Source organism: Adiantum capillus-veneris, chromosome 12 (genome assembly GCF_014529385.1).
Source record: "Adiantum capillus-veneris isolate H3 chromosome 12, ASM1452938v2, whole genome shotgun sequence".
Classification (NCBI taxonomy): Eukaryota; Viridiplantae; Streptophyta; class Polypodiopsida; order Polypodiales; family Pteridaceae; genus Adiantum; species Adiantum capillus-veneris.
Window position 1 is genome coordinate 77,062,309 of NC_140942.1, and position 22,765 is coordinate 77,085,073.

General features: G+C 42.4%; 1 protein-coding gene across 1 annotated transcript in view; it reads right to left on the reverse strand.

Moving 5' to 3' along the window:
- Positions 1-1,985: 1,985 nt before the first annotated feature.
- LOC147445978 (uncharacterized) overlaps positions 1,986-22,765 on the reverse strand; it is a 79,859-nt gene continuing 59,079 nt past the window's right edge. The window contains exons 4-7 of the mRNA XM_086524654.1: positions 11,143-11,682; positions 10,769-10,923; positions 9,572-9,708; positions 1,986-2,193 (exon numbers count right to left, since the gene is read on the reverse strand). Of these exons, the coding sequence (XP_086380780.1) occupies positions 1,986-2,193; positions 9,572-9,708; positions 10,769-10,923; positions 11,143-11,682 (1,040 nt within the window). The remainder of the gene's footprint in view (positions 2,194-9,571; positions 9,709-10,768; positions 10,924-11,142; positions 11,683-22,765) is intronic.

Sequence of the window (22,765 nt, forward strand, 5' to 3'; positions counted from 1 at the left end):
CTTCTGTATGCTTAGCAATATCTACTGAAAGCATTATGCGCAATATATATATTTTGCAGGTGTTTAGCACATAGGGAAATTCAAATGAACGGCGGTCCTGCTCTCTCTCTCTCTCTCTCTCTCTCTCTCTCCCTCTCTCCCCCCCCAAAGTACTTCTTGCAATAATGTGTTTTTTTTTCGACGTTTAGCACATTGGGCAATTCGAACGAACGGCGGCCATGTTCTCTCTCTCTCTCTCTCTCTCTCTCTCTCACTAGGGGGGCTAGCGGAGTCTCTCTCTATCTCACATAGTGCTTAATAGCGGTGTAGTGCATGAACTAGAAAATGTCAATTTCGTGTAGTCCCACCTTTGAATTTTTGAACATACCTTTAAATATACATAGTGTAACTCACTACTCCGCTCTTTTAATTTCACTTGCCTAACGAAGCCGTTGAAAATGCACCCAACTCTACTATTTTTAGTAGAGTTAGCCCAAGTTATTCTTCATTTGGTAGCTACGCAATACGACCCCTAGAGTGCTACATGCTTTTGCTAGAAAAAGGTATCAAAACAAATGATGCAGGATTTACCCTGGCTCACTTGGCATAGAGAACTGCTCTATACCTACAAGCACTCCCGATTGGTTAGTAGGCCGGTCCGTCCCACTCTGCTACCTTCGACTTATGTTAAATGAAAATGAATAACCCACCACCCATTTCATCTCCTCCCGAAAGAGTGTCCAAGACACTCCTTTTTGGTACCACCTAAACATGCTATCACCCTCAATCGTTCTGCCATGGTTTAGCACCACCAGACGAGAGATCCAGTTGATGAGCTCTATCTCTGATGGTATCCTGTCCATAAAGCCAAATACTAGGGACGAATTGGCCACCGCAGCAAGCTACTTTTTAATCAGTGCCGACAAGACAGATACTGTGCACACATTTTTCACTTCCGGTAAGCTTTTCTTCAAGGCCTGGAAAGCCGTCTCCCCAATCAAAGGGATGTGGGTAGACTCACCTGGCTTCACCCCTTCAGTAGACCTCTTAAGGTAACCATCCTACTAAGTCTTGCCGCTTTCTAGCTCACCTCCATTGGGATCATACGGTCGTGACTCTAGATGATGGCATCGAGAAGTCACTCTGGCCACTACCTCCGCATAAGAGACCTTAGGTCGGATCTCCATAACACCAGGTAGAATATATTAAGTCCTAGGTAGAATATATTAAGTCCTTGTACGGGTAGTAAAGGTAATGAGCGCCGAAGATAAGTGGCACACACAAGATAAGAGCGAGCAGAGGAAGGGACGCTAAAGATAAAAGCGCGCACCATGCGAAATAGTGGATTGTCGAGTACGGAAGCTCTTCCGGGCTCGTGAGGACAGCAGAGTTGCGAGCGCCCCACTTTGAAGAGACTGATGCAAAGTACAGGGAGGCAAGCCCATCTTCGTCACCACCTACGCCATCGCTACGTTTTTCAAACTCTCTAAGCACTACCAGATCATGAGAGTGAAGGCTACTATCCACTGATCGACGGCCCTATCCAAGCCGTTAGTGCAAGCAAACTATCTCACTGTTGCAGCCTAGCCCAAGCAACAACGTACTGCCATAGCTCGTCAAGGGGTGCTTACACCTACCTAATTACTCCCCACACCTTCCAAGATGGAATCACCTTATAAGCATATTCGAAGCGACTCCACTTGAGAGAACCTCTATTTTAGAAATAGCCCTTGTATCCCCTCCTTTCAAGGCTTCTTGAGGGCTTCCTTACCCTTCCTTTGTTGTGCATAGTGTGTGATAAGTGCATTTGCAAGAGATGACATCCTAAGTAGGAAGATCATCAACGCTTACCCTTACCCTTCCTTGGTTGTGCATGCTTTACATGAGCTATTAATCATCTCAAAATTCAAAACAAGCTTTTTCTCTTGGCAACATAAGAAACCAAGCATGATCCTAGAGCAGAGGTAATTCATCTCTTGAATTTACATGCTCAACTTGGCTTACCCTCACCCCTTGATAAGCGTAAGCCCTTTGTGCTTTGTGTGCTCAACAACCAATTTCCCAAAATATTGATGAGAATTTTCTTCAACAGCCTTGGACTTCAACTGCTTGCACATGGCAAATGCGCCCTCACCATCTGCATGATACTTGGCATCCACATCATGAATTGTGTAACCAAGAGTCTCTATATCAAGGTCAAACGCAGCAATGTTGCTATTGCAAACATGGAGAACACATGTTCGGCCTCAAATACCTTTTTCACCATAGCTCTGCGGGCCTGCCGTACTCATGAGCTTGGTGGCAAGGCCAAGCTTGCTGTGGATGCAAAGCATGGCAAGGGAAGTTACATGGTTGTGGCATTCTAAAGATTTGATGCATGATCAGCCTACTCTCTCTCTCTCTCTCTCTCTCTCTCTCTCTCTCATTTTGAACGTCGAACCCCAGGCTCACCTTCAATATGTATAAGCCTTCATTATTGTATCAGGGTTCTTTGCTGAGTTTGCTTCTCCAATCATCTCATGGTACTGAGAAATCACCATGTTCCACTACCTTACCACTAGAAACGTCCTTTGCCATCCTTGTATTCATCGCCCTTTGGATAATTCCTACCACCGTTTGGATATCTGCAAGCAAGACGAAGATGTCAGTAGTGGCCGCTATTTAACACATATATGCAAGAAAAGGTCGGGGATGGCCATCGCCTTCCTAGTGGAGATTGGATCAGAGGCAGGAGGAAGGCTCTCTCTCGTTCTTGGAGGAGAAGGTGTGGGAGCCTAGGAGGTAGATTCAAGCACCTCTGAAGTACTCTCTCTCTCTCTCTCTCTCTCTCTCTCTCTCTCTCACTCAACGATTACATGCAATCAACAAAAGCTACACGGAGGAAGCAGTGTAATGCCGAGGGCAAACGCAGGGAGTCATGGACTCAGGCCAACAGCCGGCTGCCTAGTGCGGACAGGGGGATTCTAAGAATAGCAGGCCAATGGGCTTATATAACGAGTGGTAGGGCGGTGAATCTCAGCATCGTAGTCCCTGGGTCTTTATACTGGTATCAGAGCTTGATGACCTACTTTTAGAAAATAATCTTTTGCACGTGCATTTTGCATGCTTTTGGGCGTAGAGAAGACGAAGAACAGACCCGCATGCAGAAATCCTTGCTAGGCGAGGAGGTCAAGGTCGACAAGTCCGTGTGCAGGGCCGCTTGAGAAGGGGAGAGGTCTCGGGCGAGCAGTACGAAACCGTGCACAAAAGGCATCAACTTGTTCGCGCAGGTGTGGGAGCAAAACACATCATAGCGCCGTCCCATCCGGGCTTTTCCCTGCACACCATATCTCCTGCTCGTTTTTCTTCTCCGCTGCAGCCCGCTATGGGTCCTTGAAAGCTTATTTTTTACACTTCAACGCCCATGCCAAGGGCATTAGGGCAAACTTTTAAAAGGACAAGCCCGTCGACCTCGGCACTTCGGCAAGCCGCCATATTGGTGAACAACCAACGATGCAACGACGTTTTAGAACATTCAATCACGCAAAAAATTCAGGAGAAACAAAGAGTGTTGGTTGTTCCGGCCATCAACTAAAGTCGACGCACGGCTTTGTTTTTGACGGCAACATAGCTTTGCAAGATTGCCCAATTCTTGCTCGGAATTGCTGATGGAATGGGATTGTGCTAACTAGGGTGGATGAAAGACAAACATAATGAACACAAGTGAGTGTGTGTAAGCTAGATTGTTACTCAAGCGAATTAGGTTCCAAAATTGATTGACTTGGACTCATAAACACGATCTTGAGTAGTTTGCTAACGCATCACAATCTCACCATATACATGAGAGATGTAATGCAAACATAGAATGAGTTTGTTTATTCATGAAATGAGCTTTAAGTAGCTCTACAGCCTTGCACCACTACATGTGGGATCATTCCACCTTTTCTCTGCTTGACTCATACGCTAGTGACTATAGGACAAAGCTCACACCTTACAATCCTCCCCTTGAGGTTTGGACTAGGACAATACATTGACGATTCTTTATCCACACAGGATGTCAATACATATCTACTAAAGATGACAGATCCACAAAGGATGGCAATAATTCCTCCCTTTGAAGAGAGGCTACAATCTTCACAATATGTCGTCGTAGTAGACCAAGCTGTTCTCACCTTGGTGTTCATCTTCTTCTTCACCCTCCACTACGTGAGATGATCCTCTAACATGTTTCTTGCCTTTATACTTTCTGTTGTTGCTACTGTCACTGCTGTTGCCTCCACTTGCTTAGCATTGAGAAGGAGGATGCCCCTTCTTACCACATTTGTTGCAAGACTTGTTAGTGTAACAATCCTTTGCTTCATGTCCCATTCTCCCACAATCATAACACTTCTTTACACTCGATGATGAGGATGCGACAACAGCTCCTCTTGATGAAGTAACATTCCTTCCTTGATCCTTCTCCTCGTACATTAAAGAGTTGATTACATCTTGGAAATGTGGTGTTGAATCCTTCTCCTCAATGATGGTCATTATCTAGTCAAAGCTAGGTGGTAAGGCTAATAGAAAAACTTCAATTTTGTCCTCCTCTGGTACTGCAATGTTTACATAAGCTAGTTGTGTGGTTATGCTTTTGAGGCGATTGACCAAGCTTGCAATATCTTCGTGAAGTTATATTTTTAATTTGTATAGATCCTTCTTTAAGATCACTTTGCTCTTCTTTTTCCTAGCTCCAAAGTTTTTTTCTAGTGCTTCCCATGTAGTTAATGAGGTTTCACAATCATCAGTAAAGTGTACATAATTGTTAGGTAGTGCAGTGATTATGATTCATAATGCCTGCTCGTCCTTGGCTTGGTTTTGTGTGCTCATAGCTTGTGTATGTATGTATGCTCCATCAATGGATGATTCATAATCGTTGGCTTGACTACTCTCCACAACTGCTTTTTAATTAAGTAGCCTTTCAACTTTGTTTGCTAAGTGTGAAAGCCCTCCCCATTAAATTTCCTAAGCCCTTTATCTTCCATTGTGCTAATAGTGGGGTCTTAGCTTAAAAGAATCTCCTAGCCAATATCTACCTCTTTACACGAGCACAAATACCCCCCAATACCCCTTAGGAGATGATAGAAAATTTTAAAATTTCAAGTTATTATGCTTGGCTGCAAGATTTTGAAGTTTTAATGTGGGGGGGGGGGGGGGGGGGGAGAGAGAGAGAGAGAGAGAGAGAGAGAGAGAATTCCTTTTTGTGAAGCTCCTCTTCACAAAGAAAGTTTTGTCTTCTTTGATGCCCTTTAAGAAACTTTGTGAAGCTTTCTAATTTGAAGCTTGATACTTGAAGCTCCTTTGGGTGCTTGTAAGAAGTTCGACTCTAAGACTTGGTTAATCCTTGAAGTGCTTGAGCCACTTGGAGCTCTTTGAGAGCTAGGAGCTCATGGGAAAAGACCTTCTGTTGGAGGGTGTCAACCCAAGGCCTCGACCAAATGTTCAAGCCCTCCAGTCGAGCAGGGATTGCAAGCAAAGTGGAGGATTTAAGGGTATTGATGGACTTTGAGCAGTAGTTGAAGTAGCCCATGGGAATGCCTGCTAAAATTAAATAAACTTTCCAAGAAATTTTTTGATAGTTGTCAAGTGCCATGTGTGCAAGCAGCTAGCCCTGTGGGGATTGCAAGTAAGGCAATGTGGCCCGGGGCTGATGGGGAAGCAGCAGGTACAGGTTAGCAACTGTCGATCGGGCGAAAATCCGGTGGAGGTCATTCGGACCCGAACGAGTTATTAAACTCGCTTTGGCACCTCAATGAAGTCCGCTAGTGCGCCTTTGACCTCGCCTTGGCCTCCTATCTTGGGAGATTTCCACCAAAGTAGTGCTAATTTCAAAACCTTTCTGCATTACAATTGGTATCCACTTGGAGTGCCTTCTGATTTCATGGGGACACACACACACACACACACACACACACACACACACACACACACACACACACACACACACACACACACACACACACACAACTCCGAATGATTATGAAGGAGGCACTACTCTTGTGGATTTTAATCAATCAGTTAATTTTACATGCAAGATTCGATTAAAGCAAGAGAATACTCGACGAATCGCTCTCAAGGGATGTGCTGCACACACACACAAGTTGCACAAAGTGATAATGATTATTAAGAGAATTATATTAACACAAAGTAGGCTCAAGATGAGCATGAAATGCACACTAATTGAGAAATTACACACACAACCAATATTAAATGTGAGTTTTTCTTCACCTAATCGCCAAAAGGTAGTGGAGCATGCTCTTGCCCAAGTGGCGATTAGGGATTGGGATTATTGAGCTGATACAAATAATGATTAGGGAATGCTTATCACACAAATGCATAATGAGAAACCTAGCTAGCATAATTTGGAGCTCTGATACCACTTGGAAATGGGATCGTGCTAACTAGGGTGGATGAAAGACAAACATAAGGAACACAAGTGAGTGTGTGTAGGCTATATTGTTACTCAAGCGAATTAGGTTCCAAGATTGATTAACTTGGACTCATAAACACTATCTTGAGGAGTTTGCTAACCCAAGCACACCATAAACATGAGAGATGTAACGCAAACATGGAATGAGTTTTTTTATTCATGAAATGAGCTTTAAGTAGCTCTACAGCCTTGCACCACTACATGTGCGATAATTCCACCTTTTCTCTCCTTGCTCATACTCTAGTAAGTCTAGGACAAAGTTCACACCTTACAATTACTACAGTCTTTTTTCGGCAACCATACATCTATGAATTACGGTGTGGATGTAATTAGCATGGTAATTATTGACTTTTGTGATGCATACTATGGCTACGAGCATTTGAGTAAAGGTATTTTTCTTTCCCTTACTAGCACTACACATAATCGCCATGGATTTTGATGTCAATATGACTTTTGATTTCAAGCATCATAAGCCCGATCCTCCCAATGATGGCTCGTGGCCGGATACTCTCACAGAGGGTACCCGCGCGGGAGGAGATGACGCTTACGAATTGCTTGACATTCATGAATTTTGCGCACTTCAAGCACGCATGGTTGTGAAGGAAAGGAATTTTATATCTCTAAATGAAAATGCTAGTAAATTATCCACTTTAATAGTGCAATTTATGCAAAACCAAGCAAAGGACTCTGTTGATACATACATGCACGAGCACATAGCCGATTAGGGACAGGGTCCTCTTGGTCAAGGACAAGGTCCCAGTACAAGAGGTTGCGTGCGCTTGTGACGTTTTTAGCAACAGAAATACATTGGGTTTTCATACTCCCCGGTGTCGCTAAGACCGTCGCTACAAGAACTTCTCTATGAGCATCGCTATAGCTGTCGCTATATAGCGATGCTTATAGCGACGGTTACAGGCTACCTATAGCGACGCTCATAGCAACATTGCAGAGCCTTATATAGCGACGCTCATAGTGATGCTCGAGAGTAAATTTTTTTGGGTGGCAGGGCACACCCATCAACCATATTGAATGTTTCAATAATAGAGTAAACCTAAATGAATTCAAGATAAGCCCAGATTCACCTTTGAAAGAAAGTGCAAGGTATAGACCCAAAGTAGTCACGCACAAGACAATATAACCATTAACTCCATCATCCATAGTATTGTTTGCAAAATAAAGATACAAAACTGACAAAAGTAAACTGATGAAAGTAAATCAATGACAATTGTACACATCATAGGCAAAATCACTTGATTGTTAAGCTTTGCAAATGTAATAGTTACAACGTCATTGTCATTATTGAGAAAATATACATGGTTTTTCAATAGTTACAAAAAGACGTATATATGTCATCTCATTATACATGCTATGCCAAAAGAAAACTAATGCTATCTAGCTACTGCTAGACTGATGTCGTCTAATCAGACATCTCATCGTGTCCAAGCGGTGTATCTGTTGGACTTTGAAGAAAAAAACAATAAGACTTTCTGTAAGTATAAACATATAATTTACAAAACAATACAACAAATAGAAAAGAGTAAACCCTAATACTAACCATGCCACCGCGAGAACTCAAAATGTCCCCATCAGGGTGTTTAAGCCCTTTGTGCCTGCGTACTCTTGCTCGTACAATGTGGGGTCACGTCCTGTCATCGACCATTGTTCAAAAGATACAAAGAATCAATTATGTTAGAATTTAAAAGTACCAATAGACATAACTATTAAACCTAAAGAGCAATGCAAAAACACTTACAAAATCGGCCTCAAATGATGCCCACCCGCCGCTCCCCAAGTGGTGCGAGCTCCCTGCCTCTGCTCGCACTCTTGCTGCCTCCTTTTGATGCTTCCACTTGTCAGGATTCTTGTGTGATGCTTGCTTCGCATTCTTCGAAGCTTCTTTGGCCAGCCAATTTGGTCTGTTCCACCCATGCTTTATTGTTTTTTGCACTTTAAAACGCTTGTACTTGCAGTATTCGCGCATTCGAACCTTCATCATGTCTTCATTGAAGCGCTCATCCCGACTTGACACGAAAACAGCTTGTCATGCAGCATGCTGATGACTCTGTCTTTTAATTCACTTTGCACTTCACTCCAGGTGTTTAGTATGTAGTATCTAAACACCTAAGAGCAAAGACCACGCATGCACGAGATCACCTTCTTACCTTCATCATCCAAGATGATGCCACCGCTGATGTTGACGGAGTATGGCAAGCCCTCTTGCCTGTGACGCGTGAACCTGGGTTTCTCGATAGGGGTCTCTAGAGGCGTGTCAATCACTACAAGAGGTTGTGTGCTCTTGTGACGCTGTTAGCGACGGAAATACACTGGGTTTTTATAACCCCCGGCATCGCTAAAACCGTCGCTAATAGCATCGCTACGAGAGCGTCGCTATAGGTGTCGCTATATAGAGACCCTCATAGCGACGCTCATAGCGACGGTTATAGCGACGTTTACACAGAAGTCTATAACGACACTCCAGAGCCATAAATAGCGACGGTTATAGCGACGCCCGAGAGAATTTTTTTTTGGTGACAGGGCATTGAATGCCCTGCCACCAATCAACCATATTGTACTTGATTCACTTTTTAAAAGAAGTGCAAGGGTAGATAATAGACCCAAAATAGTCACCCACAAGACGCATTGTTTGCAAAATTGACAAGCGTAAAATTGACAGTTGTACACATCATAGGCAAAATGAATTGATTGGCAAATGTAATAATGACAATTGTACAACATCATAGGCATAAAGAATTGATTGGCAAAATGAACTACGGTGACAAATGTAATAATATACATGGTTCAAAAAGACAAAATCCGTCTCATGATACATAAGCTATGAGAAACCCTAAACTAATGCTATCTAGCTACGGCTAAACTGACGTCATCTAGTCAGACGTCTCATCGCGTCCAAGCGGCGTATCTGCCGGATTCTGCAAAAAAAGACAATAAGACAGCTTTCAGTAAGTATAAACATATAACGACATTTATAAAACAATACAAAAAATAGAAAAGAGTAAACCCTAATACTAACCATGCCGCCGCGAGAACTGAGAATTTCCATCAGGGCGTTTAAGCCCTTCCTACCTGCGTACTCGCGCTCGTACGGTGTGGGATCACGTCCTGTCATCGACCACTGTCAAAACATACAAAGATTTCATTATGTTAGAATTAAAAAAACTCATAAACCCTAAACTATCGAACATAAAGAGAAATGCGAAAACACTTACAAAATCGGCCTCAAATGATGCCCATCCACCGCTCCTCAAGTGGTGCGAGCTCCCTGCCTCTACTCGCGCTCTGGCTGCATCCTTTTGTTGCTTCCACTTGTCGCACTACAAGAGGTTGTGTGCTCTTGTGACGCTGTTAGCGACGGAAATACACTGGGTTTTTATAACCCCCGGCGTCGCTAAAACCGTCGCTACGAGCGTCGCTACGAGAGAGTCGCTATATGCGTCGCTATACGCGTCGCTATATAGCGACGCTCATAGCGACACATATAGCGACGCATATAGCGACGTTTACACAGAAGACTATAGCGACGCTACAGAGCCATAAATAGCGACGCTTATAGCGACGCCCGAGAGAATTTTTTTTTGGTGGCAGAACATTGAATGCCCTGCCACCCATCAACCATATTGTACTTGATTCACTTTTTAAAAAAAGTGCAAAGGTAGATAATAGACCCAAAATAGTCACCCACAAGACGCATTGTTTGCAAAATTGACAATTGTACACATCATAGGCAAAATGAATTGATTGGCAAATGTAATAATGGCAATTGTACAACATCATAGGCATAAAGAATTGATTGGCAAAAGGAACTGAGGTGACAAATGTAATAATATACATGGTTCAAAAAGACGTATAAAATCCGTCTCATGATACATAAGCTATGAGAAATCCTAAACTAATGCTATCTAGCTACGGCTAAACTGACATCGTCTAGTCAGACGTCTCATCGCGTCCAAGCGGCGTATCTGTCGGATTCTGCAAAAAAAGACAATAAGACAGCTTTCAGTAAGTATAAACATATAACGACATTTATAAAACAATACAAAAAATAAAAAAGAGTAAACCCTAATACTAACCATGCCGCCGCGAGAACTGAGAATGTCCATGAGGGCGTTTAAGCCCTTCCTGCCTACGTACTCGCGCTCGTACGGTGTGGGATCACGTCCTGTCATCGACCACTTTCAAAACATACAAAGATTTCATTATGTTAGAACTAAAAAACTCATAAACCCTAAACTATCGAACATGCATAAAGAGCAATGTGAAAACACTTACAAAATCGGCCTCAAATGATGCCCATCCACCGCTCCCCAAGAGGTGCGAGCTCCCTGCCTCTACTCGCGCTCTGGCTGCATCCTTTTGTTGCTTCCACTTGTCGGGATTCTCGCGCGCTGCTTTCTTCGCATTCTTCCAATCTTCTTTGGCCAGCCAATCTGGCCTGTTCCACCCATTCTTGATTGCTTTTTGCACTTCGGAACGCTTGTGTTTGCAGTATTCGCGCATTCGAATCTTCATCAGGTCTTCATTGAAGCGCTGATCCCGTGTTGGAACGGGAAACTCATCATGAAGTATGCTGATGACTCTGTTTTTTAAATCACTTGGTACTTCACTCCATTTGTTTAGTATGTAGTGTCTAAACAGCTCAGAGCAAAGACCACGCATGCACGAGATCACCTTCTTGCCGTCATCATCCATGATGATGCCGCCGCTGATGTCGACGGAGTAAGGCAAGCCCTCTGGCCGGTGACGCATGAACCTGGGTGTCCCGGCAGGGGTCTCTAGCGGCGTGTCGATGGGGGTACGGACGTCAGGTGTCTCCACCGGTGTCTGGGCCCCGAAGCGAGGAGTGTCGAGTGGGGTGGCTCCTGGCGGAGTAGGTAGAGGTGTGTAGCTTCTAGGAACAGTCAGCCGTGCAAAACCTGGCGTAGATGGCGATGCTGTGGATGGTGTGGGGGCGGGCAAAGAAGGGGAGGGTAAAGAGCCTCGTCGAACACGAGGCGGTGTGGAGGCATCGGTGGCAGAATCCCCACAACAACCGCCACCGCCACCACTAGAGCGCCGGTGTCTAGACGAGTGTGAAGCTCGTCTCGTTGACGCCGAAGCTTCGGAGCGCGCCGAATGCTCCGAAAGAGAGGGAGATGCGGATGGAGTAGGAATGCGCGATGATGCGCCAGAGCGATGACGCTCCACGTACCACTGTCTCTGCTGCGGTGACAAAGAAGAAAGAAACTCCTCATCATCTATACCTGCATTAAACACACGAATATTTAAACTTAATATTGAATGAATAGAGTAGACAATGACGCAAAGACCATTAAATACAATGACGTAATGACGCATATAAATACAATGACGCAATGAATTGAGTGATAGAAGAGGCAAGTCGAAAACTCAGAATTTTCAATCAAAAGATGTGAGCGCGAGTAGAAAAGAGCGTTATGCACCATGGAAGGTACTTAGAGAGCCAGAGCTTTTACAACACGGAGAAAAATTGTTCAAATACAATATTTGTGGCTTTAGGAGATCTCTCTCTCATCCTCGCATAACTCAGCATAACTTCCTATATCTATATAGAGCTCTCCGTTTAAACACATATCCTCTGTTCGGAGCGAGTGCATTACGCCAGTGGGGGTCCGCAAAGATCGAATGGTCTCTTTTACTTTGCGTTCTTGGGCTCCTGTGAAAATCCATGGTGCTTTAGGGAGTTTTATCGATCCATCAGACGCTGTTTGCGGCCAATATTGCTCCATACGATCCACATTTCTAAGGTCATCTCTGGCTCCCAAAGTATCTTTCTTGCCGGTCAAATGGTCCCATAGTAGATTACCCACATTCTTGAATATGTGCATTGGATCGAGCAAGTGATTGATCATGAGTCGGGGCCAGTATGGTAACTCGTACCATAGAGATAGTCTCTTCATCCCTGGAGGCAATCCGTCATCGCACATCTCCTTCTGCTCTAACCATGCTTGTGCAGACATCCTTGGTGGCTCTCTTCCCAAAAAGCCGTCGCGTAACACATGAAAGACCATATTAGGTATTTTGGTAAAAATCTCACATTATGGGAATCTCCAAATCGACCGAATTCATGTGATTTGGGAATTTTCCACTTAAAGTGGGAAAAATTGAGGTGTGTGGCTAGTAAATAAAGTGAAAATCTCATAGGATTGTGGTGTTGATAAACACCAAAAGTCAAGAGGATGTACAACACATGGATTTGAATAATAACTATAAATTACATAAAACAAAGGAAGATACAAAAAAGATTTTGTTTACAAATTGACTAGTATAGTCACAATAGAAGCTCCACATAATTCTACTCCACATTTGATACCATATCTGAACTTTGATCCAAGTGTGTTTGATGTGCACGAGTGAGGCCTTCTTTGGCTTTTAGAGCATGTCTTTCTGGAATCTTTATTCTAGAAAATGGTCCTTCTTTGTTGGGTCTCCAGGACCAAACAATTGCATCTATAGTTTCCCACACTTGTGGGTCCTTATAGTTGACAGCCCAATAACCCTTCCAACAATTACTGTAAGCTTGAGTATCTGTCATCCCACTTTTTCTCGCGCAAGGTGCCCAATATTGAATCAAGAGTTTTCTGTAGTTTCGTGATGTAGGCTCATTATCAATGTCAGATAAAGCCATTGCAAGCCACACTGGATAGATTTCTGTGTCACTCGGAACAAGCATAAGAAAGTCACCTTGGTGCACATCAGACATAGGGTCAAACTCTTCCCTTGGCCTATCTCGTTGAGGCCCACAAAAATGATCGTTCAACTCTTCAAGGCCTAGGAATCTTTCTGCTCCTTGTTGCAAATTCATTGTAGTGCTTTGTAGGTGAGAATATTCTTGAGTTTTTGGCCAAAACATTTCATACAAGACTCCCTTTGATATGATTGCTTTTCCAATCTCTTCAATTACCTTACTCCAATAATCTATCACGGGTCTATAATATCGCGGAATACTTGAACCATTCCCTAAATTTTTCCAAAATTTTATATAGTTCTTTAGCCCCAAAATGACTTCTTCGTGGGCCTTGACATACTCCGCCATTTGTACTAGAGGTGGATCTCCATGTGGTAACATTGGCTTGCCTTCTGTGTCTGTTTTCCAAAGGCGAATACTTCCACTCCAACTTGATACACCTACATGTGCCTTATATTGCATCATTGGTGTCTCATCCTGCATAAAGAACCTGAACTGAAGCGGTTTGGAATGTCCAACAAGTATGTCTTGTCCATCACAAAGATAGCCATCACAATATTGCTTGAAATCGGGGATCTTTGTGAGAAAAAATGGAGCTGGAGATGAAGATGAGCTGTTTCGTAATGTATCCATCAAATGTGGCAAAGTATAGGTTTGTGTAACTCTCAACTTCTCTGAAAACCTACTAAACATGGCGTCTATGTCCTCATGTGTATGCCCAACCATTAAAAATCCCAGCTGGATGGTTTTGAAAACACCCCTTGCAACAAGCATTGACAAATAGGCAAATAAGTATCGATTTTTGTTTTCCCCTGCACAATTATCCAATTGTAGCAACAAGTTCTCTGGCAATCTGCGAAATGTTGACCCCAATTCCTCTTCTGCAATTTCTGACGACTGCACAATGGGCTCTTTTCCATCACTCAAGTTATGGTAGTCCAAAGCATCCCTTGAGTTCAAAGCATGTAGTAGTGAAATATTGCTCCTTGGAAGTCCATTTGTTACTAGATCACCAAGAGGATGCTTATCCATCCTCTCGAGGTTATGTAAACAATTAGCAATTGAGCCAATTGTAAGATTTGGATCAGCTGGCCACAAACCATTCAAGACAAAGTGTCCGTAATGACCTTCTCCATGTCCATGAGTGATCATGCCAATCAATGCCACCTGCAGATTATATCCTGAATCCACACCCTTGGGAACAATGCGTAATCTAGGAATGGCAGTCTTCTTTTGATCCATCTTATCATGGATTATGCATACATATTTTTGTGGTTGAGTTTCTGAATACGTGCGCCATGCATAATATAGGCTTCTGCAACTCTTTTGTTGTGCCATGTGAACTTCTCTCTCCCTCAAGAGAAGAGCTCTCTCTTCAAGAGAAGGTTTAGCTTCTAACCTTGCCTTGATTGAGCTACAAATATTGCACTTAGAGAACTCACTCGTCTTTGTTAAAGTGACATGTGGGTACTCTTTGTTCCAAATTCTACCAAAAGAAGATTGGGATAGCTTCTTCTCATAGCCCATTTGGTCAAGTGTCGTGTTGATTTCACATAAAATATCCACTTGTTTGTATGTTGATGGAATCACCAATTGAGTCTCTCTTGAGCCATCTAGCAGTGTTCTACTTCTATGTGGCATCTTCTCAGAGTTGTTTTCCACAAACTCATTTAGTAGTGCTCTTGCTAAACTAGTATGTTGAAGTCCCCTTCTCAATGTACATGTGTTCCCATGTACATATTGGCGCACACCATTTTCAAAGTTCTCCTTGTATCGATAAAATGATGTCTTTGGTATTCCATGTAGCTCATACCATGCTCTACAACAAACAATAGAGCCATTTAGCCTGAATTGGTATCGTGACTTCTCATCTTTCTGATAACATATAGAAAGAACATCATAAACATAATTAGTGCGTGATTTTTGAGACTCTCCCCAAAATTGTTGTTGTAACCTTGTCACCATATCACGATCTGCAAATTGGCAGCATTTTTGTGCACAACAATCAATGCATGATACCCTTTGAATTGATTTGTTTGAAAGGTAAAAAGTCGAAGCTGGTGCTGCTTTTGATTTTTGAGTCCTGTTCATGAAAGTGTATCGTCTCTTCCTTGACAACTGGACAACATTACTCCCATCAAGTTTTTTTCCAACATTGCCATCGTTGGATACATCCTCATATGTAGCATGCATGCCATCAACAGGAACAAAGCGTTGTAATGGGCTCCCATTCAACATTGTTGTCTGCTTGATGGGCCACTTTAGCAAAGTGATGCTACCCACTTCAACCACATCATCAATGCTTGCATTTTCTCTTTCAATACCCACACCCACACAATCAGGACCAAGTTCCTGAAAGTTGACATAATCATGTGGAAATACATATAAGATGGTCCCTTCATTCATGGTTTGCATCATTGTCTCATCTTTTAAAAGGACCCTCTGATTTCTCCAAGACTCTCGAATCATTGCTTCAAATTCTGGGCTTGTCATAGGTATTGCATCTGCAACTAGAGGATCAGAATGATCATGTTCTTCATCACCATTGTAGCTTTCGTGTGGATCAATTAAGTTCCCATTTAATACAAAAGATTGCAAAAGAAGCTTTGACCATCGAACAGCACTCCATAATGAGCCTTGGAGAGATGAAGTATCCATTGTAGGAAAAGGTAGGACCACATCCTTCAAGCATTCCTCCACTAGTATGGAGACATTTCCCAGCCCTATCTTTGTACCACCACAAGTGGAATCTGGATCTGTTCTACACACACAACCAATACCAACGATTTCATTGTCAAGTATCATATGTACTTTCTCCCCAGATTCGAAGTCCATCCTGTAAGTAAAAAGATTACATTGTTAAATCCATAGTTATAGAAAAATACTCTTCAAACCAAAAATCATGCTACAACATGAAAAAGGTTTGCATAGGTTGGACAAGTGGTGAACCTTGAGACCAAATCCTCCTTGCTATATTAATGGAAGCAAGGTTGGACAAGTGGTGGACCTTGAAACCAAAGCCTCTTTGCTATATGAGAGCATAGGTTGGACAAGTGGTGGACCTAGTTGTAATACCCACTGCCACCTATCAACTACTATAGGACTATGCTTTCCAATGTCCAAGTATCCCTTGAGTCTTTCAAGGTTGAACACGTGGTGGACCTTGAAACAAAAATCCCCTTTCTATATCAGAGCATAGCTTGGACAAGTGGTGGACCTAGTTATAATGCCCAATATCCAAGGTGAAATACCTTAGGACTTTGCTACCTTGCTTGCCAATGTTTACGTAGCCCCTCATTTCTTTAATGGAAGTAAGGTTGGACAAGTGGTCGAGGGGCAGCGCCCCCGCGGGGCTAGGGGCAGCGCCCAAAGATTTTTTTTTTTTTTAAGTGAATTCCTAGTATAGAGTTACGCATGTTTTTCATATTTTCAACCATGATTTCTTTAATTTTGGCCGTGTGAATTGGTTAATTTTTTATATTGCTTTTGTTTTTTTTAATCCTATGATAAAACATGGACTTGTAGCATACGTGGCATTCTAATAAACCCTATCAAGATTAGGCACACAGAGAGCGCACGAGAAACGCACACAGAGAAAGCAGGCGAGCAGCAAAAACACAGAAAGCGCACACGGATTGCACACAGTTGGAGTATACGCGCGCGTAGAGGAGCAAGCTCGGCATCGTACACAACACACAGGTGGAGTGCACAGGATTGAAAGTTCGCGCACAAGACAAAGAAACAGCAGCGTACACAACGCTTTCCAGAAGGGCAGGATCGGGCAGTCTTCTCAAGAGACATTGCACACCTCACGAATAGAGAAAAAAACGTATTTCTCTCTCTCTCACTCTCTGTCTTTCTCCATATAGAGAAGATGGTTCTCTGTAACTCTTCTTGCACACACACTCTCTCGTCAAAAGACAGAGATACATAGTTTAAAAGTATCCCCGCACACATACACATATTCCCACACATCGTCTTCCTCTCTTCCACATACATAACCACAGTGAAATCTGTTATCTTGCTGTCTCTCTCTTGAAAATACATGCACATATTCCCACACATCGTCTTCCTCACTTCCACATACATAACCACAATGAAATCTGTTATCTTGTTGTCTCTCTCTTGAAAATACATGCACATATTCCCACACATCGTCTTCCTCACTTCCACATACATAACCACAATGAAATCTGTTATCTTGTTGTCTCTCTCTTGAAAATACGTGCACATATTCCCATACATCGTCTTCCTCTCTTCCACATACATAAACACAGTGAAATCTGTTATCTTTCTCTCTCCTCTCTCTAAAAAACAGGTATTTATCTCTCTCTCTCTCTATCTATCTATCTCTGTATTTGCTATCTCTCTCTTGAAAATACATGCTCATGTATGTGTGCGTCTGTGTTATCTATGTGTATGTATGTATATTTGTGTTATTTCATTGTAATACTCATACATAATGCAGATACACAAGTACACTTAATTACGATATGCACACATAGTATATATACATACATAAATATCACAAATAACTAACACATTGTAATACTAGTAAAATTGAATGGAAGACTTACTTGCGTGATCTGTTAAAGTCGATTCTTGTAGCGAGTTCTGGATGTATGCTGAGCTGATTTTCCTCTAATCCATTTGTAGATATGATTGTAACTTCTGTTTCTCAAAAATAGTAGTGTTGTTTAGTGATACACCTAATGGACATAAATGGTTTAAACTAGGACATGTAGACCAAAAACACGTGTATTTCTTTGGATGAATATATACACTTTTTGGTGACCCTTACCACAAGTGGTGGACCTTGAGACCAATGGACTATAAGGACCTCCAAACAATACCTTGTACACTCAATCCTTCTTGGTATCTAGGTTGGACAAGTGGTGGACCTTGTTCAAATTCTCTAACCACTCTCTCTAACATGGTGACATAATTTAGGTGTGATAAATTCATATCTATGCAAACTAATATCAGTTTAGGCTTGTTAATTTGAATTTGTTTGAATTTATGTACAATATAATGATTTGAGGTTTGCATATTTGAATTTAGGTGGTATAATGATATCTTTTTGTGGTAAACTTGAATTTAAAATCAATTTTGCGTGGAATATTTTAAATTTAATTTTTCATAAAAAAGTTTGAATTTTAAAATTTGGGCGGGATAGTTTAAAATTTAGGCGGGATATTTAAGATTTGGGAGGGATATTTTAAATTTAGGCGGGATGGTTTTGAATTTATAGCGAGATCTCCCTTACATAAGAGAGTATAGGTTGGACAAGTGGTGGACCTTCAAGCTAGAGCATCCATGCTACTGGACATGATAGGTAGGGAATCTAGTTGAATATTGTATGTATAATATATATGTAATAGATCTAGCTTGGACAAGTGGTGGACCTTGGAATAAAACCCCATGTAAAACATATCATGCACATTCCAAGTGGTCAAAAAAAAAATCATTTAGAATATAGCCTTATAGGTTGGACAAATGGTGGACCTTAACACCCAGATATTCTTCATATAATGACATAGAGTGGAAAACTGGTGAATCTTGAGACCAAACCATGCTACTAGCGATAATAGCTTGGACAAGTGGTGGACCTTGAAAGTAAACCCCCCATCTACGAAATATCGTGGGTTTAAGGTATTTCGATGGAGCCTAGCATCTTGGAGACATCGTGCATCTTGCTTCTCTTCATGTTTCAATGGAGCCTATCTTGGACAAATGGTGGAGCATCCTTCTCTCCATGTTTCAATGGACCCTAGCTTGGACAAGTCGTGGACCTTTACTTCTCTCTATTATTCAATAGAGTTCGCTTCGACAAGTGGTGGACCTTGGAACCAAACCCCCATTTAAAACCTATCATGGTCACTCCAAGTGGTGAGAAAGAATAACCTTTAAGATATAGCCTTATAGGTTGGACAAGTGGTGGACCTTAACACCCTAATATTCTTAATATAATGACATAGAGTGAAAAAGTGGTGAATCTTGAGACAAAACCACTCATGCTACTAGCACTAATAGCTTGGACAAGTGGTGGACCTTGAACGTAAACCCCCCATGTTTCAATAGAGTTAGCTTCGACAAATGGTGGAGCATCCTTCTCTCCATGTTTCAATGGACCCTAGCTTGGACAAGTGGTGGACCTTTGTTTCTCTCTATGTTTCAATAGAGTTAGCTTAAACAAGTGGTGGACCTTGGAAGCAAACCCCCATGTAAAACCTATCATGGTCACTCTAAGTGTTAATAAAGAATAACCTTTAAGATGTAGCCTTATAGGTTGGACAAGTGGTGGACCTTAACACGCGCATATTCTTAATATAATGACATAGAGTGGAAAAGTGGTGAATCTTGAGACCAAACCACTCAGGCTACTAGCAATAATAGCTTGGACAAGTGGTGGACCTTGAATGTAAACCCCTCATCTACGACATATCGTGGGTTTAATGTTTTTCGATGGAGCCTAGCATCTTGGAGACATGGTGCACCTTGCTTCTCCTCACGTTTCAATGGAGCCTACCTTGGACAAATGGTGGAGCATCCTTCTCTCCATGTTTCAATGGACCCTAGCTTAGACAAGGGGTGGACCTTTGCTTCTCTCTATGTTTCAATAGAGTTAGCTTGGACAAGTGGTGGACCTTGGAACCAAACCCCCATGTAAAACCTATCATGGTCACTCCAAGTAGTAAGAAAGAATAACCTTTAAGATGTAGCCTTATCGGTTGGACAAGTGGTGGACCTTAACACCCACATATTCTTAATAAAAGTGGTGAATCTTGAGACCAAACCACTCAGGCTACTAGCAATAATAGCTTGGACAAGTAGTGGACCTTGAATGTAAACCCCTCATCTACGAAATATCGTGGGTTTAATGTATTTCGATGGAGCCTAGCATCTTGGAGACATGGTGCAGCTTGCTTCTCGTCATGTTTCAATGGATCCTATCTTGGACAAATGGTGGAGCATCCTTCTCTCCATGTTTGAATGGACCCTAGCTTGGACAAGTGGTGGACCTTTGTTTCTCTCTATGTTTCAATAGAGTTAGGTTGGACAAGTGGTGGACCTTGGAACCAAACCCCCATGTAAAACCTATCATGGTAACTCCAAGTGGTAATAAAGAATAACCTTTAAGATGTAGCCTTATAGGTTGGACAAGTGGTGGACCTTAACACCCTAATATTCTTAATATAATGACATAGAGTGAAAAAGTGGTGAATCTTGAGACAAAACCACTCATGCTACTAGCACTAATAGCTTGGACAAGTGGTGGACCTTGAACGTAAACCCCCCATGTTTCAATAGAGTTAGCTTCGACAAATGGTGGAGCATCCTTCTCTCCATGTTTCAATGGACCCTAGCTTGGACAAGTGGTGGACCTTTGTTTCTCTCTATGTTTCAATAGAGTTAGCTTGGACAAGTGGTGGACCTTGGAAGCAAACCCCCATGTAAAACCTATCATGGTCACTCCAAGTGGTAATAAAGAATAACCTTTAAGATGTAGCCTTATAGGTTGGACAAGTGGTGGACCTTAACACGCGCATATTCTTAATATAATGACATAGAGTGGAAAAGTGGTGAATCTTGAGACCAAACCACTCAGGCTACTAGCAATAATAGCTTGGACAAGTGGTGGACCTTGAATGTAAACCCCTCATCTACGACATATCGTGGGTTTAATGTTTTTCGATGGAGCCTAGCATCTTGGAGACATGGTGCACCTTGCTTCTCCTCATGTTTCAATGGAGCCTACCATGGACAAATGGTGGAGCATCCTTCTCTCCATGTTTCAATGGACCCTAGCTTAGACAAGGGGTGGACCTTTGCTTCTCTCTATGTTTCAATAGAGTTAGCTTGGACAAGTGGTGGACCTTGGAACCAAACCCCCATGTAAAACCTATCATGGTCACTCCAAGTAGTAAGAAAGAATAACCTTTAAGATGTAGCCTTATAGGTTGGACAAGTGGTGGACCTTAACACCCACATATTATTAATAAAAGTGGTGAATCTTGAGACCAAACCACTCAGGCTACTAGCAATAATAGCTTGGACAAGTGGTGGACCTTGAATGTAAACCCCTCATCTACGAAATATCGTGGGTTTAATGTATTTCGATGGAGCTTAGCATCTTGGAGACATGGTGCAGCTTGCTTCTCGTCATGTTTCAATGGATCCTATCTTGGACAAATGGTGGAGCATCCTTCTCTCCATGTTTCAATGGACCCTAGCTTGGACAAGTGGTGGACCTTTGTTTCTCTCTATGTTTCAATAGAGTTAGGTTGGCCAAGTGGTGGACCTTGGAACCAAACCCCCATGTAAAACCTATCATGGTCACTCCAAGTGGTAATAAAGAATAACCTTTAAGATGTAGCCTTATAGGTTGGACAAGTGGTGGACCTTAACACGCGCATATTCTTAATATAATGACATAGAGTGGAAAAGTGGTGAATCTTGAGACCAAACCACTCAGGCTACTAGCAATAATAGCTTGGACAAGTGGTGGACTTTGAATGTAAACCCCTCATCTACGACATATCGTTGGTTTAATGTTTTTCGATGGAGCCTAGCATCTTGGAGACATGGTGCACCTTGCTTCTCCTCATGTTTCAATGGAGCCTACCTTGGACAAATGGTGGAGCATCCTTTTCTCCATGTTTCAATGGACCCTAGCTTAGACAAGGGGTGGACCTTTGCTTCTCTCTATGTTTCAATAGAGTTAGCTTGGACAAGTGGTGGACCTTGGAACCAAACCCCCATGTAAAACCTATCATGGTCACTCCAAGTAGTAAGAAAGAATAACCTTTAAGATGTAGCCTTATAGGTTGGACAAGTGGTGGACCTTAACACCCACATATTATTAATAAAAGTGGTGAATCTTGAGACCAAACAACTCAGGCTACTAGCAATAATAGCTTGGACAAGTGGTGGACCTTGAATGTACACCCCTCATCTACGAAATATCGTGGGTTTAATGTATTTCGATGGAGCCTAGCATCTTGGAGACATGGTGCAGCTTGCTTCTCGTCATGTTTCAATGGATCCTATCTTGGACAAATGGTGGAGCATCCTTCTCTCCATGTTTCAATGGACCCTAGCTTGGACAAGTGGTGGACCTTTGTTTCTCTCTATGTTTCAATAGAGTTAGCTTCGACAAGTGGTGGACCTTGGAACCAAACCCCCATGTAAAACCTATCATGGTCACTCCAAGTGGTAATAAAGAATAACCTTTAAGATGGAGCCTTATAGGTTGGACAAGTGGTGGACCTTAACACGCGCATATTCTTAATATAATGACATAGAGTGGAAAAGTGGTGAATCTTGAGACCAAACCACTCAGGCTACTAGCAATAATAGCTTGGACAAGTGGTGGACCTTGAATGTAAACCCCTCATCTACGACATATCGTGGGTTTAATGTTTTTCGATGGAGCCTAGCATCTTGGAGACATGGTGCACCTTGCTTCTCCTCATTTTTCAATGGAGCCTACCTTGGACAAATGGTGGAGCATCCTTCTCTCCATGTTTCAATGGACCCTAGCTTGGACAAGTGGTGGACCTTTGTTTCTCTCTATGTTTCAATAGAGTTAGCTTGGACAAGTGGTGGACCTTGGAACC